The 14,593-nt window shown below is 31.8% G+C and overlaps 1 protein-coding gene and 1 long non-coding RNA gene across 2 annotated transcripts in view; one reads left to right on the top strand and one right to left on the bottom strand.

Annotated features, from left to right (window-relative positions):
• LOC141513139 (uncharacterized) overlaps positions 1–8,074 on the top strand; it is a 42,923-nt gene extending 34,849 nt beyond the window's left edge. Inside the window, exons 2-4 of the long non-coding RNA XR_012475724.1 lie at positions 5,171–5,295; positions 7,437–7,704; positions 7,860–8,074. This is a non-coding gene — a long non-coding RNA (uncharacterized LOC141513139). The remainder of the gene's footprint in view (positions 1–5,170; positions 5,296–7,436; positions 7,705–7,859) is intronic.
• USH2A (usherin) overlaps positions 1–14,593 on the bottom strand; it is a 1,130,853-nt gene that overhangs the window by 688,026 nt on the left and 428,234 nt on the right. The window contains exons 25-29 of the mRNA XM_074222669.1: positions 14,097–14,227; positions 12,212–12,485; positions 7,802–8,005; positions 7,598–7,678; positions 4,257–4,451 (exon numbers count right to left, since the gene is read on the bottom strand). Of these exons, the coding sequence (XP_074078770.1) occupies positions 4,257–4,451; positions 7,598–7,678; positions 7,802–8,005; positions 12,212–12,485; positions 14,097–14,227 (885 nt within the window). The remainder of the gene's footprint in view (positions 1–4,256; positions 4,452–7,597; positions 7,679–7,801; positions 8,006–12,211; positions 12,486–14,096; positions 14,228–14,593) is intronic.

Genomic DNA, 14,593 nt, shown 5'->3' on the forward strand with positions numbered 1-14,593 from the left:
CTCAGTATTCAAGTTTTACTAGCACCATATGATGATCCATTCCTATGCAAGTGATATTCAGTTTTACTTTTTTTAAGACTAGGATTCCATGACTCACAGTCATAAAACAATATTGAAAGATAACAGTATTAAAATATGGAATTGGGGGGGTCTTTAAAATAGAATGCAATTTACCATAAATAATCTGGCACACTTTCCTCCCTTTTAATTATAGACCTATTGCCTAGTTACTGTGTCTTTTCAAAGTTTCAATGTTTCCCATCTAATTGCACACTACAATCTGAGCAATTAATGTTCTTTATCCATTTTGATTTTTCTTGCATGTGTGTTTTGACCAGCTTCTTTGAGTAGTTATAGAACGTGCCTAGGGATTGGTGCCATGATTGAGTTTTCAATATAATAATCACAATGTCATTCTTTAAACAGGAGCATCAGTAGGAACTTAGAAAAACATCTTCAACTTGGACTCTGTACAGTATCTCCTCTATAATAGTGGCAAATAACTTTGATGACATTATGCCTACCTGTTTTATGACTTAAAATGATATTAATAAAAGGAACATGGGACAAAATTATCTCAATTATATTTTCCAAAGAATCTTGGATAATTTTGATGTATGCATAGGAGATGGTTAGTGATTTTTTTTACTTGAATAACTCAAAAATTGTATATGGTTTAAGATAATTCTAAAGGATCATCCATTTCCAGAGAAGGAATTAGGGGGTTTAAATGCAGATCAAAGTTTCTTATCTTCAATTTTTTAAAGTTGTCTTATGTATTATTTTTTCTCTCCAAGGTTTTTTTTCTGTTTCAATTCGATTCTTCTTTCACAAAATAATTAATATTGATATATATTTTACATAGTAATACACAAATCATCTATATTCTATTACTTTCTGTTGGGGAGAGGGGAGGGAAGAGAGGTAGAGAGAGAAAAAAATATAAAACTCAAAACTTTACAAAAATGATTTTTGAAAATTATCTTTGCATATAGTTGGAAAAATAGATAAATAAAATATTTTTAAAAACTTTTTAAATGGCAAAGGGGTGATCTACCATGAAGTATCAGTTACAAATTTGCTATTCCTTATTAACATCTTTATGGAAGTGTTCCTCAATGCATTATAGATAATTCTCATTAAAATGTCTATATAGATGGAAAATGAATATAAAGATAACTGCTCATCTCTCAGTTACCTTTTATAAAATATTAAGATTCAAAATTTTTTCAAAGTGTGAGATATTTTCTTATTTTTAAGATATCCAGTGAATCAATCATTCAATACTCTCCAAAGTTTTTCTTGATTATTCTATTTGTCTTCTATGCAAATATGGGCTAATTCAGTTTTTCTCCAAATGTTATTGTCTTTTATAGCATTTATACCTGCTTTATAAGTTCATCCAGTACTCTGATGTCAAATACAAGTTTGACAGCTTATACAACAACAAAGTAATCGCAAAATTTTAAGATTTATAATAAATTTTCATCAGAAAAGCTGTAGTAAGTAATACAAGAATTAGCAACCCCAATTCTATGGTTAAGGAAATGTAGGCTTGGTGGCCAAATACCTAGAGTCACCCTGTAGCTTAAACAGTAGAGTCAAGATGGAGTAAAAAGCAAGGAATAAAACTATAGGCACTTATATCCCTCTCATTCTAAGTTATTTTTTCACAGCTCTACTTTCTTTGTGGTATAAGGAACAGAACTGAGCTATGAGTCGCTTTTTTCTATATCCACCTTTGAATAGAATAGGTGAAAGCAGTTAAGATGGAATTAAATCATTGGATCATAGATTCAGAAAAATAAGGGACTTGAGAAATTATTGAATACAATTCCATCATTTTACAAATGAAAAAAATTAGTCATTGAAAAGTGAAGTGATTTGTTCAGGATCACATGGTTAATAAGGATCTGAGGTAGGGTTTCAATACAGATCTTCCTAACTACAAACTCAACACTCTTCCCAATATGCCACACTATTTTCAATTCCATAGACATTTACACCAGCTAGAATGGCACCTCCAGGAAATATAGGGAAGGTCATTTCAACTTAAATAAAGAGTGTGTGAAAAGAAATTATATTTAATTAAAGGAAAAGAGATTAGTTCCTGATTATTTTAATGCTAAACAATGACTTTATATGGTCTCCTAGTAAAAAGAGTTACTGATGCTTCTTGAGTAATATGTATTTTAAGAATGTCAATTCGGAAGTTGTAAAAATGATGGAATGGAAATGAGAAATACTGAAGACTGCATTAATCCAGGTTGCAGTGATAAGGACTTGAACTAGGGTGATGGCTCTGTGAATGCAGAAAGGGGACAGATATGAAACACTATGAAGTATGATCAATGACACTGTGGGAACTGATTGGGCAAGGTGAGTAAGGGGAAGAAATAAGTCTAGGATAGTTCTGAAGTTGTACAATGAAGTGCCTTAAAGGATAGTAATAGAACAGCAAAAGAAAAATCCATTGAATCACTCAAAGTGTATCCTTACGACTTAGTCCTGAATATTTTCCCTACTAGAAATAGGAGAGAACACATGAGTTGCTAAATATTCTTCCTTTGCTAACACCGAGCATTTAATTACTTTAGTTATGCTGGTTCACTTGACCATTTAAAAATTATTTAGTTTCATAGTACATTAAATTACTTCAACTTAAGAATTATGCTTTAATTCTATTTCTTTGGATTTTATATTTTATAGAAAATACTTTATAAAGCAAAATATATTTTATCCTAGTTTCACTTAGTATTTATTTATATTAAAATTACAATATAAATACATTTATATAAAAGTTTTTTCAAAAATAAAGACTGTCTGGTTTTACATATTTGTCTAAAAATATTAAGAAAGCAAAATATGTTATACTTAAAATCGCCTGTGTAGAATACACAATTATTTTTCAGTAAGATTAAGGTTTCTTAAAGTTAGAATCTGTATTTTGCATAAAAATCACATCATTTCACTTTGTGTTTATATATATATATGTGTGTATGTGTGTGTGTGTGTATGTATGCATATTAACATTTCTATACTAGAACATGAATTTTTCCCATTTATTCCAAAAATGCTTTGAAATGTAAAGCTGTTATGAGGCAGCTCAATAGAGTGAAAAGAATGCTGGTCTTGGAGAAGAAACGAATTCAAATCTTATTTTCCACATTGATTACTAGTGTCCTGTAGAAAAGACACATAAATTCTTTGAGTCTTAATTTCTCAATCTGTACAATGGTGATGATTATACTTTACTACCTGCTTCACAGACTTGTCGCAAGGAAAATAGTTTAAAAACTAGCATAAGCCCCTGAGAGTAGATCCTATGAGAATCAGCTATGGAACTGCTTGAGAGAAGTCATAAAGGGACATGGATAAGTGAGAGCTGTCTTCAAGTACTTGAAGCTCTATCACTCATGATAATAACTAGAAGTTTCAAATTGGGATTAATGCAAAAGAAAGAGAAAATTCCTAATAGTTATTTAAAAGTACATTAAACTGTCTCTGGAGGTTGTAGATTCACCATTATTTAAGATGAAATGACTATTTGTTAGTGATGAAGAGGAAATTCTTTTTTAAAAAACATGTGAATCAGATATGTATAAGATTATGTGATGGGGGGAACTACATAAATGGAAGTTCTTGATAATATTTCTATTTTGTATGTAATAAATGTGGGTGTCAAAATGTCACCCTTTCAGAATGTCACACCATGCCTATTGCAGAGAAACTGACTGGATAATTTGCTGTCACTCAGACTCCCAATCCCCTCTCATTTTCTTAAGTCTGAAAGGACAGGGTCCAATCAGAGATTCTTATAATGCAAAATCTTCATTGGGCTCAACTTGAGCTAAAAAAAAAAAAAAACAATTTTAGAAGATGGGAGGGGCTTGGGTCTGATATAACCATATAAACAAACTTTCTAGAGTGGAGTTACAGAGTAACAGCAATGTATGCCACCTTCGTTACTCTGGGAGATTTCATCCCTAAATATTTTGGAATGGAGAAAATGCCATCAATGCATAGAAACAAACAATGAGCATTCTCTATCCTCATAGTTATTCTGAAACAATCTTCCTGCATGGGCCTTGACATTCCCCATATCAGGTAATAGGTATTTATTTGTACAGATAAAGAGGCATCCTTGAAAGCACCTAAGAAAACATTTCCCAGCTTAATGAAAAATTTTATTCAAAAACAAACAAAAACCAAAATCCTCTTTTCTTTAATCTACTCCATTAAGCAATGCAATTTACCTGTGAGGGCACTGGTGTTGACAAACTCAACATTGGCAGCAGCTACATAGGGTAGATGAGAACTATTCTTATCATATGCCTTCACAATGTACTTCTCAATTATACCTCTGACCCCAACAGGTTTATCCCAGGTCACTTCAATGCTGTAACCATTTATGCTGTGAGCTCTTGTGGGAGTTGGCACACTTTGCGGAGCTGTAGAAGGATAAAACAGGAAAAAATAGAGAAAATAGCAGTTCTGAGAAGACTATTGCCCCTATTCTTCAACTTTTAATGATGGCAGTAAATCAGACTCAACCATTAGCATAAATACAATTTATTAGAGTTGTAACTTTTCAGCATTGATTTAATATGACTGCACATCTTGAGCCATTCAGTTCAAGCTATATTTCAAAACCATCAAAACCCCATCTACATCACGTTCTTCCTTGTCTCATCCAGGTTTTCCAAAAACATTGAATGTATCCAACATGTTTAAACATCACTCATAAAGAAGGAGGTGGATGGTAGACAGCTAACAAGATCAAGCAAGATAATGATGTAACACTTTGAAGCAAGATAATTAGACTGTTATTATACAGAGTACTTTGACACTTTTATATCTTGGACACAAAATATCACAAAAGTGATCATGTTCAAATGTTTGATTTCATTCTTAATTTAATTTCTTCTCAAATTAACTAAAAAAAGCAAATCTAAAGGAGATGACATATATGAGGCACATTCACAATTATGTTTTTGGTTAGAAGGAAGATGTTGTGAAAAGTCTGCCCAGAAAACTTTGTTTCAATCACTTCTAATTTTTTTAAAAGGCAGAAAAAGGAACTGGGGTATTTGAAAGAAATCAAATGTCACAGTTACATGGACACATAGTTTCCTAATTTAGTAAAAAATCTATATCCTTTATTCATTAGATATTGCTTTAACAAGTCAAGTTTTGGCCAGCAACAACTTCATCACAGAAGACTGCACTAGGGGTACAGAGAAAAGGCCCAAGGAACTCCATGGCAGGATGATGGATGATGGGCTTTCTATAAATGTATGTGGACTCCTGGGCCCTGTAGATGGATGATCACTCCTGTGTTCCCACATCAAATATCTTCTTTTTTTCTGATTCTACTGTTTAGATGAGTGAAACAATAATCTCAGGGATACAATGCATATAAGTGAGAGAAATGGGGATAAGGGAATAATTATCAACAGTATAGTTAAAACATTATAGATACTTACAAAAAATAGCCTGAGCTACACAATCAACTTGCAAGTTACAGAAAACAGTGTAGTTATATTGATTTTATTAGTTCTGAAATGCAGCACAGGGCAGGGTAAGGTACTGTCTAGCAGATGGTCTTTTCATAAGGGACATAGCAAAACTGACTCAAAAATAATTAAATAGTGCAATTATTCTTCAGCCCTTGGGAACATGTAGCTGCTCAGTGCTGTGGTCAGATTGTAAATATAAATTTATGGCATAAGCATATGTGGTCATATCATTACTATAAACCCAGAATTCGATTTGATCACTTTTAGAGTAGTACTCAAAATAGTGAAAATGAAGCTATGTAAACAATGTACTTTCAAGATACCTATTTACTTTTGCTTTATTACTCATAAGTAGGCTTTTTCAATTTTCCTAATTCAATTAATAATAAAGCAAAGTTTGAAATATGTAAAGCACAGACATGTATGATTTGAAAACAATGAATCAGAGCTAACATGAGCTTATAGAAGAAAAAGGACTGTTCAAGAAATCAGGTACTTTTTCTGATAGAAAAGCACCTATCTAGGATGGACAACTATCTTAGAAAAGTCACTATTTCTCCTTGCTCTTTCTTGTTTGAAAAATTAAGTAATTTTATGAGATGATATCAAAGGATGATACTTTAGGGACAATGTGTTATAGAGGAGCAGCTAGATGGCTTGGTGGATAGTGTCAGCCCTGGAGATAGGAAGATTCATCTTCTTGAGTTCAAATTTGACCTCATACACTTCCTGACCATGTGATCCTGGGAAAATTGCTTAGTCTTGTTTGCCTCAGTTACTTCATCTTTAAAATGAGCTGTAGAGGTAAATGGTAAACTATTACAGTCTCTTTGTCAAGAAAATCCTGAATGGGATCACAAAGAGTCAGATAAATCTGAATTGACTGAATAGTAGGGTAGAGGCAACATGCCAGAATATGTAAAAATGACAGATTTAGAGTCAATAGAGTCTGATTCAAATCCTGATTTTTCCATTTAACAAGTGTGATCTTTGGAAAATTGTTTTGTCCCTTTTCTGGTCATCAGGTTCCTCATCTAGAAAACCATACAGTTGTATTACACAATTTATAAGCTTTAGTAAAAAATAAATCTATGACTATTCTTTTCTAAAACCCCTCTAGGGATAAAGGATCCATTTGGAAACTCCTTTGGAATATCAAAAAAATGTTTCCATCGAAACATATTATGGAAGTACTAAGTTTTTCCTCCTAAAGACCATGTGTTTATTATTCATATTAAACGAGATTCTCTCGAAGTACATAGGAAGACATTTTTATATGCCTTTTTACCTAGTATAACTCTTGATCCAAAATATCTTGTGCCTACTCTACTCAAATTCATATTTCATTGAGTCATTTCATGACCAACCTTGAAAGAATGAAAATATCTACATTATTTAATTGTGCATGTATAACCTATATCAGATTACTAGTTATTTTAGGGCAGGGAGAGGGAAGAGTGGGAGGGGAAAAAACTCCAAAAATGAATTTTAAAAATTAGTTTTAAATGTAATTGGAAAATTAAATGATTATAATAAAAAGAAAATAGCTATGTTATTTTAAACAGATATTCCTGATCAGCCTATGCTACCTTTGTACCATCTTGTGATGTTAACAGTAAAGCTTAATTTATTAATAACTAATATTTACATGTGCCAGGAAATGTATTAAAGACTTTATAGAAAATTACTCATTTGATACTTACAATCACCCTGTGAGGTTATTTTATCCTCATTTTACATTGAAAACATAAACTGAAACAAACAGAGGTTACATGAGTTGCCTAAGGTCAGATGAGACTTAAACTCAAGTCTTCCTGACTCCATCCACTACACCACCACCTAGCTGCCTCCTGTGCTCAGGGAAGCTAGTCTGTCATATGCTTCCCCTTGTTTTTTGCTTGGATTCTCATCCTACAGCTCATGTTTTGTATACAAAGCTGCCACAAGAAAAAGAAGAAAAAAGACAAGGTCCTGATGACCAAGGGGAATGATTACCCTATATTGGCGCACTTGTACCTAAAACTATAAGCTAAACAGTCAAGGAAATCAAGGAAGACCTACTTGAAAACTCTATTTACCTGTTCCTTTTGTGCGTCCCCGACTCCAAACACTGCCTGCTGATCCTCCTTCATTTGAGGCCACCACCCTGTACAGATATTCTTAAGTGGAAATAATGAACAGCAAGGTAAGATATTCATGTAGACTTCACTGGGGAGGGTGGAGAGGAGGAGGAGGAGATGAGTAGGTGATGTAGCATTCAATTTAAGGAACCAACATGTTACCTGTAAATGGCTGTAGACCACTCTCATAAACACTCTGCTCTTTCCCTCGGTAAACTAGGATGGAGTCATTTCCCCTGCAGTTAACAACCCTGGCAGTTGATAGGCATCCATCCAGATTGACTCTGACAGCACCACTGGACACAGATGCCAAGTTAACGACAGCACCTCGTGTAAATTTAACATCCTTCATGCAACCACCGAAACCTAGCAAATAGTAAGGGATTAGTATCACATAAAGAGCTCGAGTCATTAATTAACAATCATTTTTGTCGTCCACAGCACTATATTTTCTATGACAAGGAGAACTCTTAGGTGTAAATATTAACTTTTAAGCTGTGTTGAAGAAATCCTTTCCTTCCACCTCCTGATTTTATCAGGCTAAAAAAGGTTAAGAATCTATTGTACAGAAGAACCAGACACTGATTACTATACATCTTCATTCTACGATGCTTTACCTCTTTATTCTCTCATAAATGGCAAATACAGTTGGAATTTAATAAATGCCCGTAGAGTAGTGTTTTCCAGACCCACAGCAGAATTCTTTATACACAACACACACACACACCCCTACACATACACACATGCATATACACACATACAATACAGTTTGACTCCTTGTGAAATCAAATTTAACTAAATGTGACTTTTGGGAGCAGAAAATGATTCATTTGTACCTTACCACTGGTTCTCTTCAACTGCTTGAATTGTTCAACTATTAAATACTGGTTTTCTGGAAAATTGGTAACAAACCAAATCTCATGCTTCAGACACTATATTTGTTAAATATCTAATATGTATAATTTATGTAATTCAATTATTTAAAAACATTGTTTAAAAAACAGAGCACTTCATGCAAAGAAGAAAGGTTCACAATTAATACCCTAAATTAATTAAAATAATTAATAAGTATTTGGGGGCACAGACTTTATCTTCACATAAATAATTAAACTGAGAAAGAGCCACTGCATTCAATTTTTTTCAATGAGGCATGTGTACCTGTTTGGGCTCATATTCTTGGACATACAAAATGGCTCCTCAATTGAGTAGAAATCTTTCATCCAGAGGCATATACTAAGATCAAGATTCAGCCTTAACAGAAATCCTTTTTCTGGAATACATATTTTATGCAATATATTTTAAAATAAATATAATGCACAAAAGTCTTGTTAAGCTTTAATGCAGAATTTGGATGAGATAGGTTTAGATTATTCAATATTTTTCTTAAAGAACCATAGGGCATCTAGTCAGCCAGGGAATAGCAGTTGCTTTGAATTACATGCTATTCTGAGTAAACAGACATCAGCTCAATGAGGTTTGACATTATTCTGCTTGGGAAGAAATACAGAATTGTAACTAAAGAGGGCATCTTTGGGTTTGGGGCATCTAATATACAACTTCCCTATCTTTTAGCAAAACACTCTGAAGTTTGAAAGGTTAAAAATAGATGATTAGCATCTTCCAAATTAAACTGCATCTACTGAAATAATACAACATTTAACATAAAATAAAAATTTAATTGTGACAGAGACCAGATTATTTTATTCAGTATTTATGTCATCTCAATATTATATAGGTCTCCTAATAGATTAAGTGTATGTGTCCTGATTTTTTGTCTCCCACTATTTACTTCTCATTTCTTTAGGCCAAACTTATCAGAATTGATGGTCTAACCTGAAAACAAAAACAAAAACAAAAATAAGGCAACTTAAAGTCAGCATGATTCAATGGATAATCATTAGCTTAGAAATTTCTAAACAATTTGAATCCCTTCTTCTAGCATAGATATACTGGATGAATTGGTTTATCTCTGCCACAATTTTCTTATCAGCAAAAGCAAAAATGAAAGAATAATCAAATATATTAGTGTACAAGTAACAGAAATACACACACACACACACACACACACACACACACACACACACACACGAAAAAAACCCATGGGTAAATTTGTAGGCATAGAATTACATTTTAGCATTTACAAATGACACTATTTGGTTAGTGTTGATCCACATTTTTCTTCTGACAATTCTCAGGATAGAAAGTATCCAAGCTGTGAAAACACACTTAAATGTACACAACACACACAAATACTCACATATTATTAGGCACATGATAGCATAGGTACCAATTGTGTGACTGCCCAGAAGAGCATGTCATGAAGCATCTTCACTGATGGTGAAACTAGTAGTTGCTCCCAACTCTGAAATTGCTCCAATAGTTCAAATTGCTGAATTTTACTATATCCCATTCTGACAGTGACCTGACAAAATCCCTTCCTCATTATATCCCTATTGTGACTCATGAAGAGACAACAGTCCTTACCAAAAATAAGCACTGAGGGACAGAAAAGATGCACAGGATTATTGAACATGCATGCAACTATGCAAACAAAAGGGTAATAAATACTACAATATGCCTTCCAAAAAAATTAATCAGTCAAGAAGGCATCAGGGTAAATGTTTGATGAAAAAAACTAGAGAACTAATTCAAAGTTATGATCTATTGCAATTCCACCTTTGAGACATATTGGCTATATGATTAGAGTAAATGATCATTTATCTATGCTGTGCTAATATTATATAGTAATATTTATCTATTTATATGTAATATATAGTATTTATATGTCTATACTATCTTATAAAATAGAAAAGATACTAGTTATATATATATATATATATATCAATAAATTTCTGGATAATTTGTGGATACTTAAGTATCTAAATATCAATTTTTATCTATATGTGACTATACACACATAAAGGATACCTTTTGTAAATAGCTGCAAACATTTTCATTTTTCTTATTTTAAGCATGAAATCAAAGATTTAAATGACAGTGATATGATCAGATATAGATTAGCAAAATGGAAATAAGGCGTTCTTTTGCAGCACTGAGGCAATCAGGTTTCCTTGGGTTAAGACATTGGACCTAGAATCAGGAATAGCTGAGTTCAAATTTAATTTCTGTCTACCTCAATTTCCTCAGGGGTAGAATGGGAATAATAGAACCTTGCTTCCATGATTATTGTGAAGATAAATTTAGATAATATTTTTAAAGTATTTATGTACCCATTCCTAACACATGATAGGTGCCTAATAAATTCCTGTTCCCTTTGAAAATTCAGGTTTAATTATGTTCCCTATAACTATAATCCTGTTTAACATTTCTTTAAATATTACATAAAAGGTTAGAATTCAAATTTTATCTTTGTCTTAAAGACTAGTTTTTTAATGGATTTCACACACACACACACACACACACACACAAACACACTTAAAAATTTTAGGAACATAGAGCAAATTCATTCCATGACTTAATTTTCATAGCTCCATATTTCTAGATTAAAATATACTTTTGATCTAACAATAGGTTTTTACATTTTTCTTTAACATCAGGAACTTAAAAAATTGGGGAACTATGTCGAAAAGCTTAATATTTTAACTTACTTCTACCGTATTATGTACCATTTTTTTAATCAACTCTTTACTGATATTCCTTAAAAAGGCTAGTTTCATCTTGTCACATATTGTCATTTTTCCACTTAAAAGCATGTAAACTTTATGTTATTCCTAAATCATCAAATACTTCTTAATGGAATTTTATCAAGATCTTACTTTTTTTTAACTTAAAGCAACGTCTTCATGGAACTATATTTTGCTATGTGCATAGTACTTCTAATATACAAAGTTAAATAATAAACTCATACTTATGTCAGGAGAAAAACATAATAAGCAAATTCATTAAGTGGGTCCTCACTTTTGTTTTTTAAGCAAGTTTTAAAAGTGAAAGTTTTAATTTATGTTTTCTATTTCATAATTAACCACATATTTGCATTTCTCAAGTACAATTGAATTTCCAAAATTCAGGAGTCAGCTAACAACTTATTTTACTTGTATTTCTTGATAAAACCAAAGGAGTGTGATAATAGATAAATATTAGTCTTGAGAAGAGAAATGTAAAATGGATTAACTGGTGAATTTTTAACTTTTTTGTGGGGAAAGAATTTGTTTCTAATTTAAAAATATAAATGTAATACATGATCAAAGAGAACATATATATATATACATACACTTGTGTGTGTATGTATATATATATATATATGGATAATTTATACAAAAATGTGCAAAATAGATGCAATGAATACTATACATATGTACTGAAGTCATTCTATGCTCATAATGCACATGAATAGGTAGGTAAGCTAGTAGTATTTTGGGATAGCAGGAGCATACTTTTAAGAAAGTACTTTGGAATCCTTTATACTTCAGTTTTTTTTTAAAATTCCAAATATGCTTTTAGCCTAGAGTCAAAGTAGGATACTGACTAACCACAAATCCAACAGGAAGATATCATATGGGATGAACATACTCAACCCCCATCGATTATTGAATTTCCCTTGGTGGGTTTTACCTTCTTCCAAACTTAGCTCTTCATAGGTATCCCGCAGTTCTTGTGGAATGCCTCCAATATAGACTGGGGAATTCACCATCAGTGGCTGGGCACTGGATTCTGACACATGCTTCATCAGCTCATTCACACTTGCTGATATTACTGAGCCTGCTTTTTTCACGGTTACTTTATTCCACTTTCTATCACAATAGGAGAGTCCTAACCATAGATCCACTTGTGTTAAAGTAATATGGGTTTTTAACAGGAAGCTCAGAATTCCACTCTTCAACTCTGTCTGTATTTCAAATTAAAAAAGAAAATAGGTGTATAAAAAGACTGGAGAATGACAGCATAGAAGAGAGCAAAAGGTCAATTTCCCTAGAAGAGCAAGAAATTCCACTCAAAGAACTCCATAAAAATGTTCACATTTATCCTATGGATAGCTACAAATGGCTTATAATAAAGTGCCTTGCCAGCTTATAATTGACACCAAGAACATAACGATAAGTCAAACAAATTCATATTCACTAATGATTAGACAATGTGATATATAGGATGATGTAGACTAAAACAAAGTGTTTCTATTTTACTCAGGTTTTTTTGCAACAGTTAGAAGATTACAGTCTAATGTAAGTGACTGGAAAAAAGGGACAGTTTGAACTATGGCTCTATTTCTATTGGAGTTTTTAGAAAATGAGAAAATAGTGCTTCATATATCAATTTAATTTTGGGAAGAATATGACAAGACAATAAGAAAATGAAATGTCAGGCTTGATTAAGCTTATTTTTTACTGGTTATAGCAAACTCAATTTCAAATTGATAAGATATATTTTGATTCTATATTTCAGTTTTATTATTTCAAATATCTAACATAATTGCTTCTTTGTATATTTTTAGATTAATGTAGCATTTTTCTAATATGAACTCACTTTACCCAAATTTTGTGATAAAGGAAGATCTCCATATATCTTTCTCTCAATTCAAGCATAATAGTATAGTTTACCATTCTCTTATTTTGATACTAGGCAAATTGGAAGCTAAAATTTAAGAAAGAATTGTTTTAAATGGAAAATATTAGATTAGCCTAGGGGAAAAACATTTCTGTATTTTTTGTAAAAATGGCAAAATTCAATGAGGAATTATTGAAAAATATATGATAAAAAGCTATTTGGGGGCAAGAATAAAGTCCCTACTTGGCATTTTCTTTGTTTCTTGAATAAGACCATATATAGATAATCATCAGTAAATACTTGGAGATATATCTATCTATCTATCTATACACACATATCTACACATACATACATATATATATAAAGAAGTACTGAATTCTAGAATTGCATAGGTATATATTTTGTTATATATTAACAATATTAAACTTCAGAATTTGGATTTCAGTCAAGTTCCTTTGGTTCTATGAGAGCAATGTGTTATTTAGGGTCTTCCATTCCTGTTTATTGAGAGCTAAAATTATCATGTATCAATATGCTCCACTTATATATTTTAAAGAATAAAATAATAGCATTCACCCAAAGGCAATATTTAAAACTATCTTTAATATAGAATGGGAAATGAGAGAATACCTTAATTTCTGCTTCTAATGAAACAAAAAACTGGAATTTCCTCAATTCCTTCTCAACAAAGCTTTGTTTTTTAATATTCTTCAAAGCATTTTTCATGATTCTAAAATGTAAACGGGTCCATGATCAAGTCTGCATAATAATATCAATGGCAATGCTAAAATAAACTAAAATTTTGATTAAATGAAATTGAGGAAACACTAGTTTTCCTAGAAGAGAATTGTTCAGGTGATTACAAAGTTACAGATTACTTTTCTAAGTTAGTCTTTTTTGTAAAGCACAGTGCAAGGTTACTAAAATTAGCAAAAGCATTTTAAAATGAACATACAGCAAGAAAATCTGGTCCATTCTTATTGTACACAAATAAAAGTAATCCATTCATTTGGTCAGTTCTGAACTTGAAGGAAATTTCAAAATCCATTCCTCCAGGAAATACATATGGATAGAGCTCCAGAAATCCTTTAAAAATAAGAAAATTTACACTTTAGAAAAATGAGAAATAATATAACCACTATGTTTTCATGTTGTCTCCCCGATTAGCCAATACCTTGAGAGAAAATTTTTTTTCTTTTTTCTTTTGTCTCTCCCCTCTTTTATTTTTGTGCTCCCCAAATCTTAGCATAATATCTATCACCAAATAAGTGTTTAATGAATACTTAATGGCTATTGACTGATATGATACTTGGTCTTATTATTGATGAGTGAATAGCTCACTTTTGAAATATGTACATCAATAGAATAATACCTTTTATAATTGAATAGAGCAAGCAGGAGTAACATAAGACAAACCTCTTAGGAATTTAACCTCTCAGATTTATCCCAAAT

Source organism: Macrotis lagotis, chromosome 2, assembly GCF_037893015.1.
Source record: "Macrotis lagotis isolate mMagLag1 chromosome 2, bilby.v1.9.chrom.fasta, whole genome shotgun sequence".
NCBI classification, from domain to species: domain Eukaryota; kingdom Metazoa; phylum Chordata; class Mammalia; order Peramelemorphia; family Peramelidae; genus Macrotis; species Macrotis lagotis.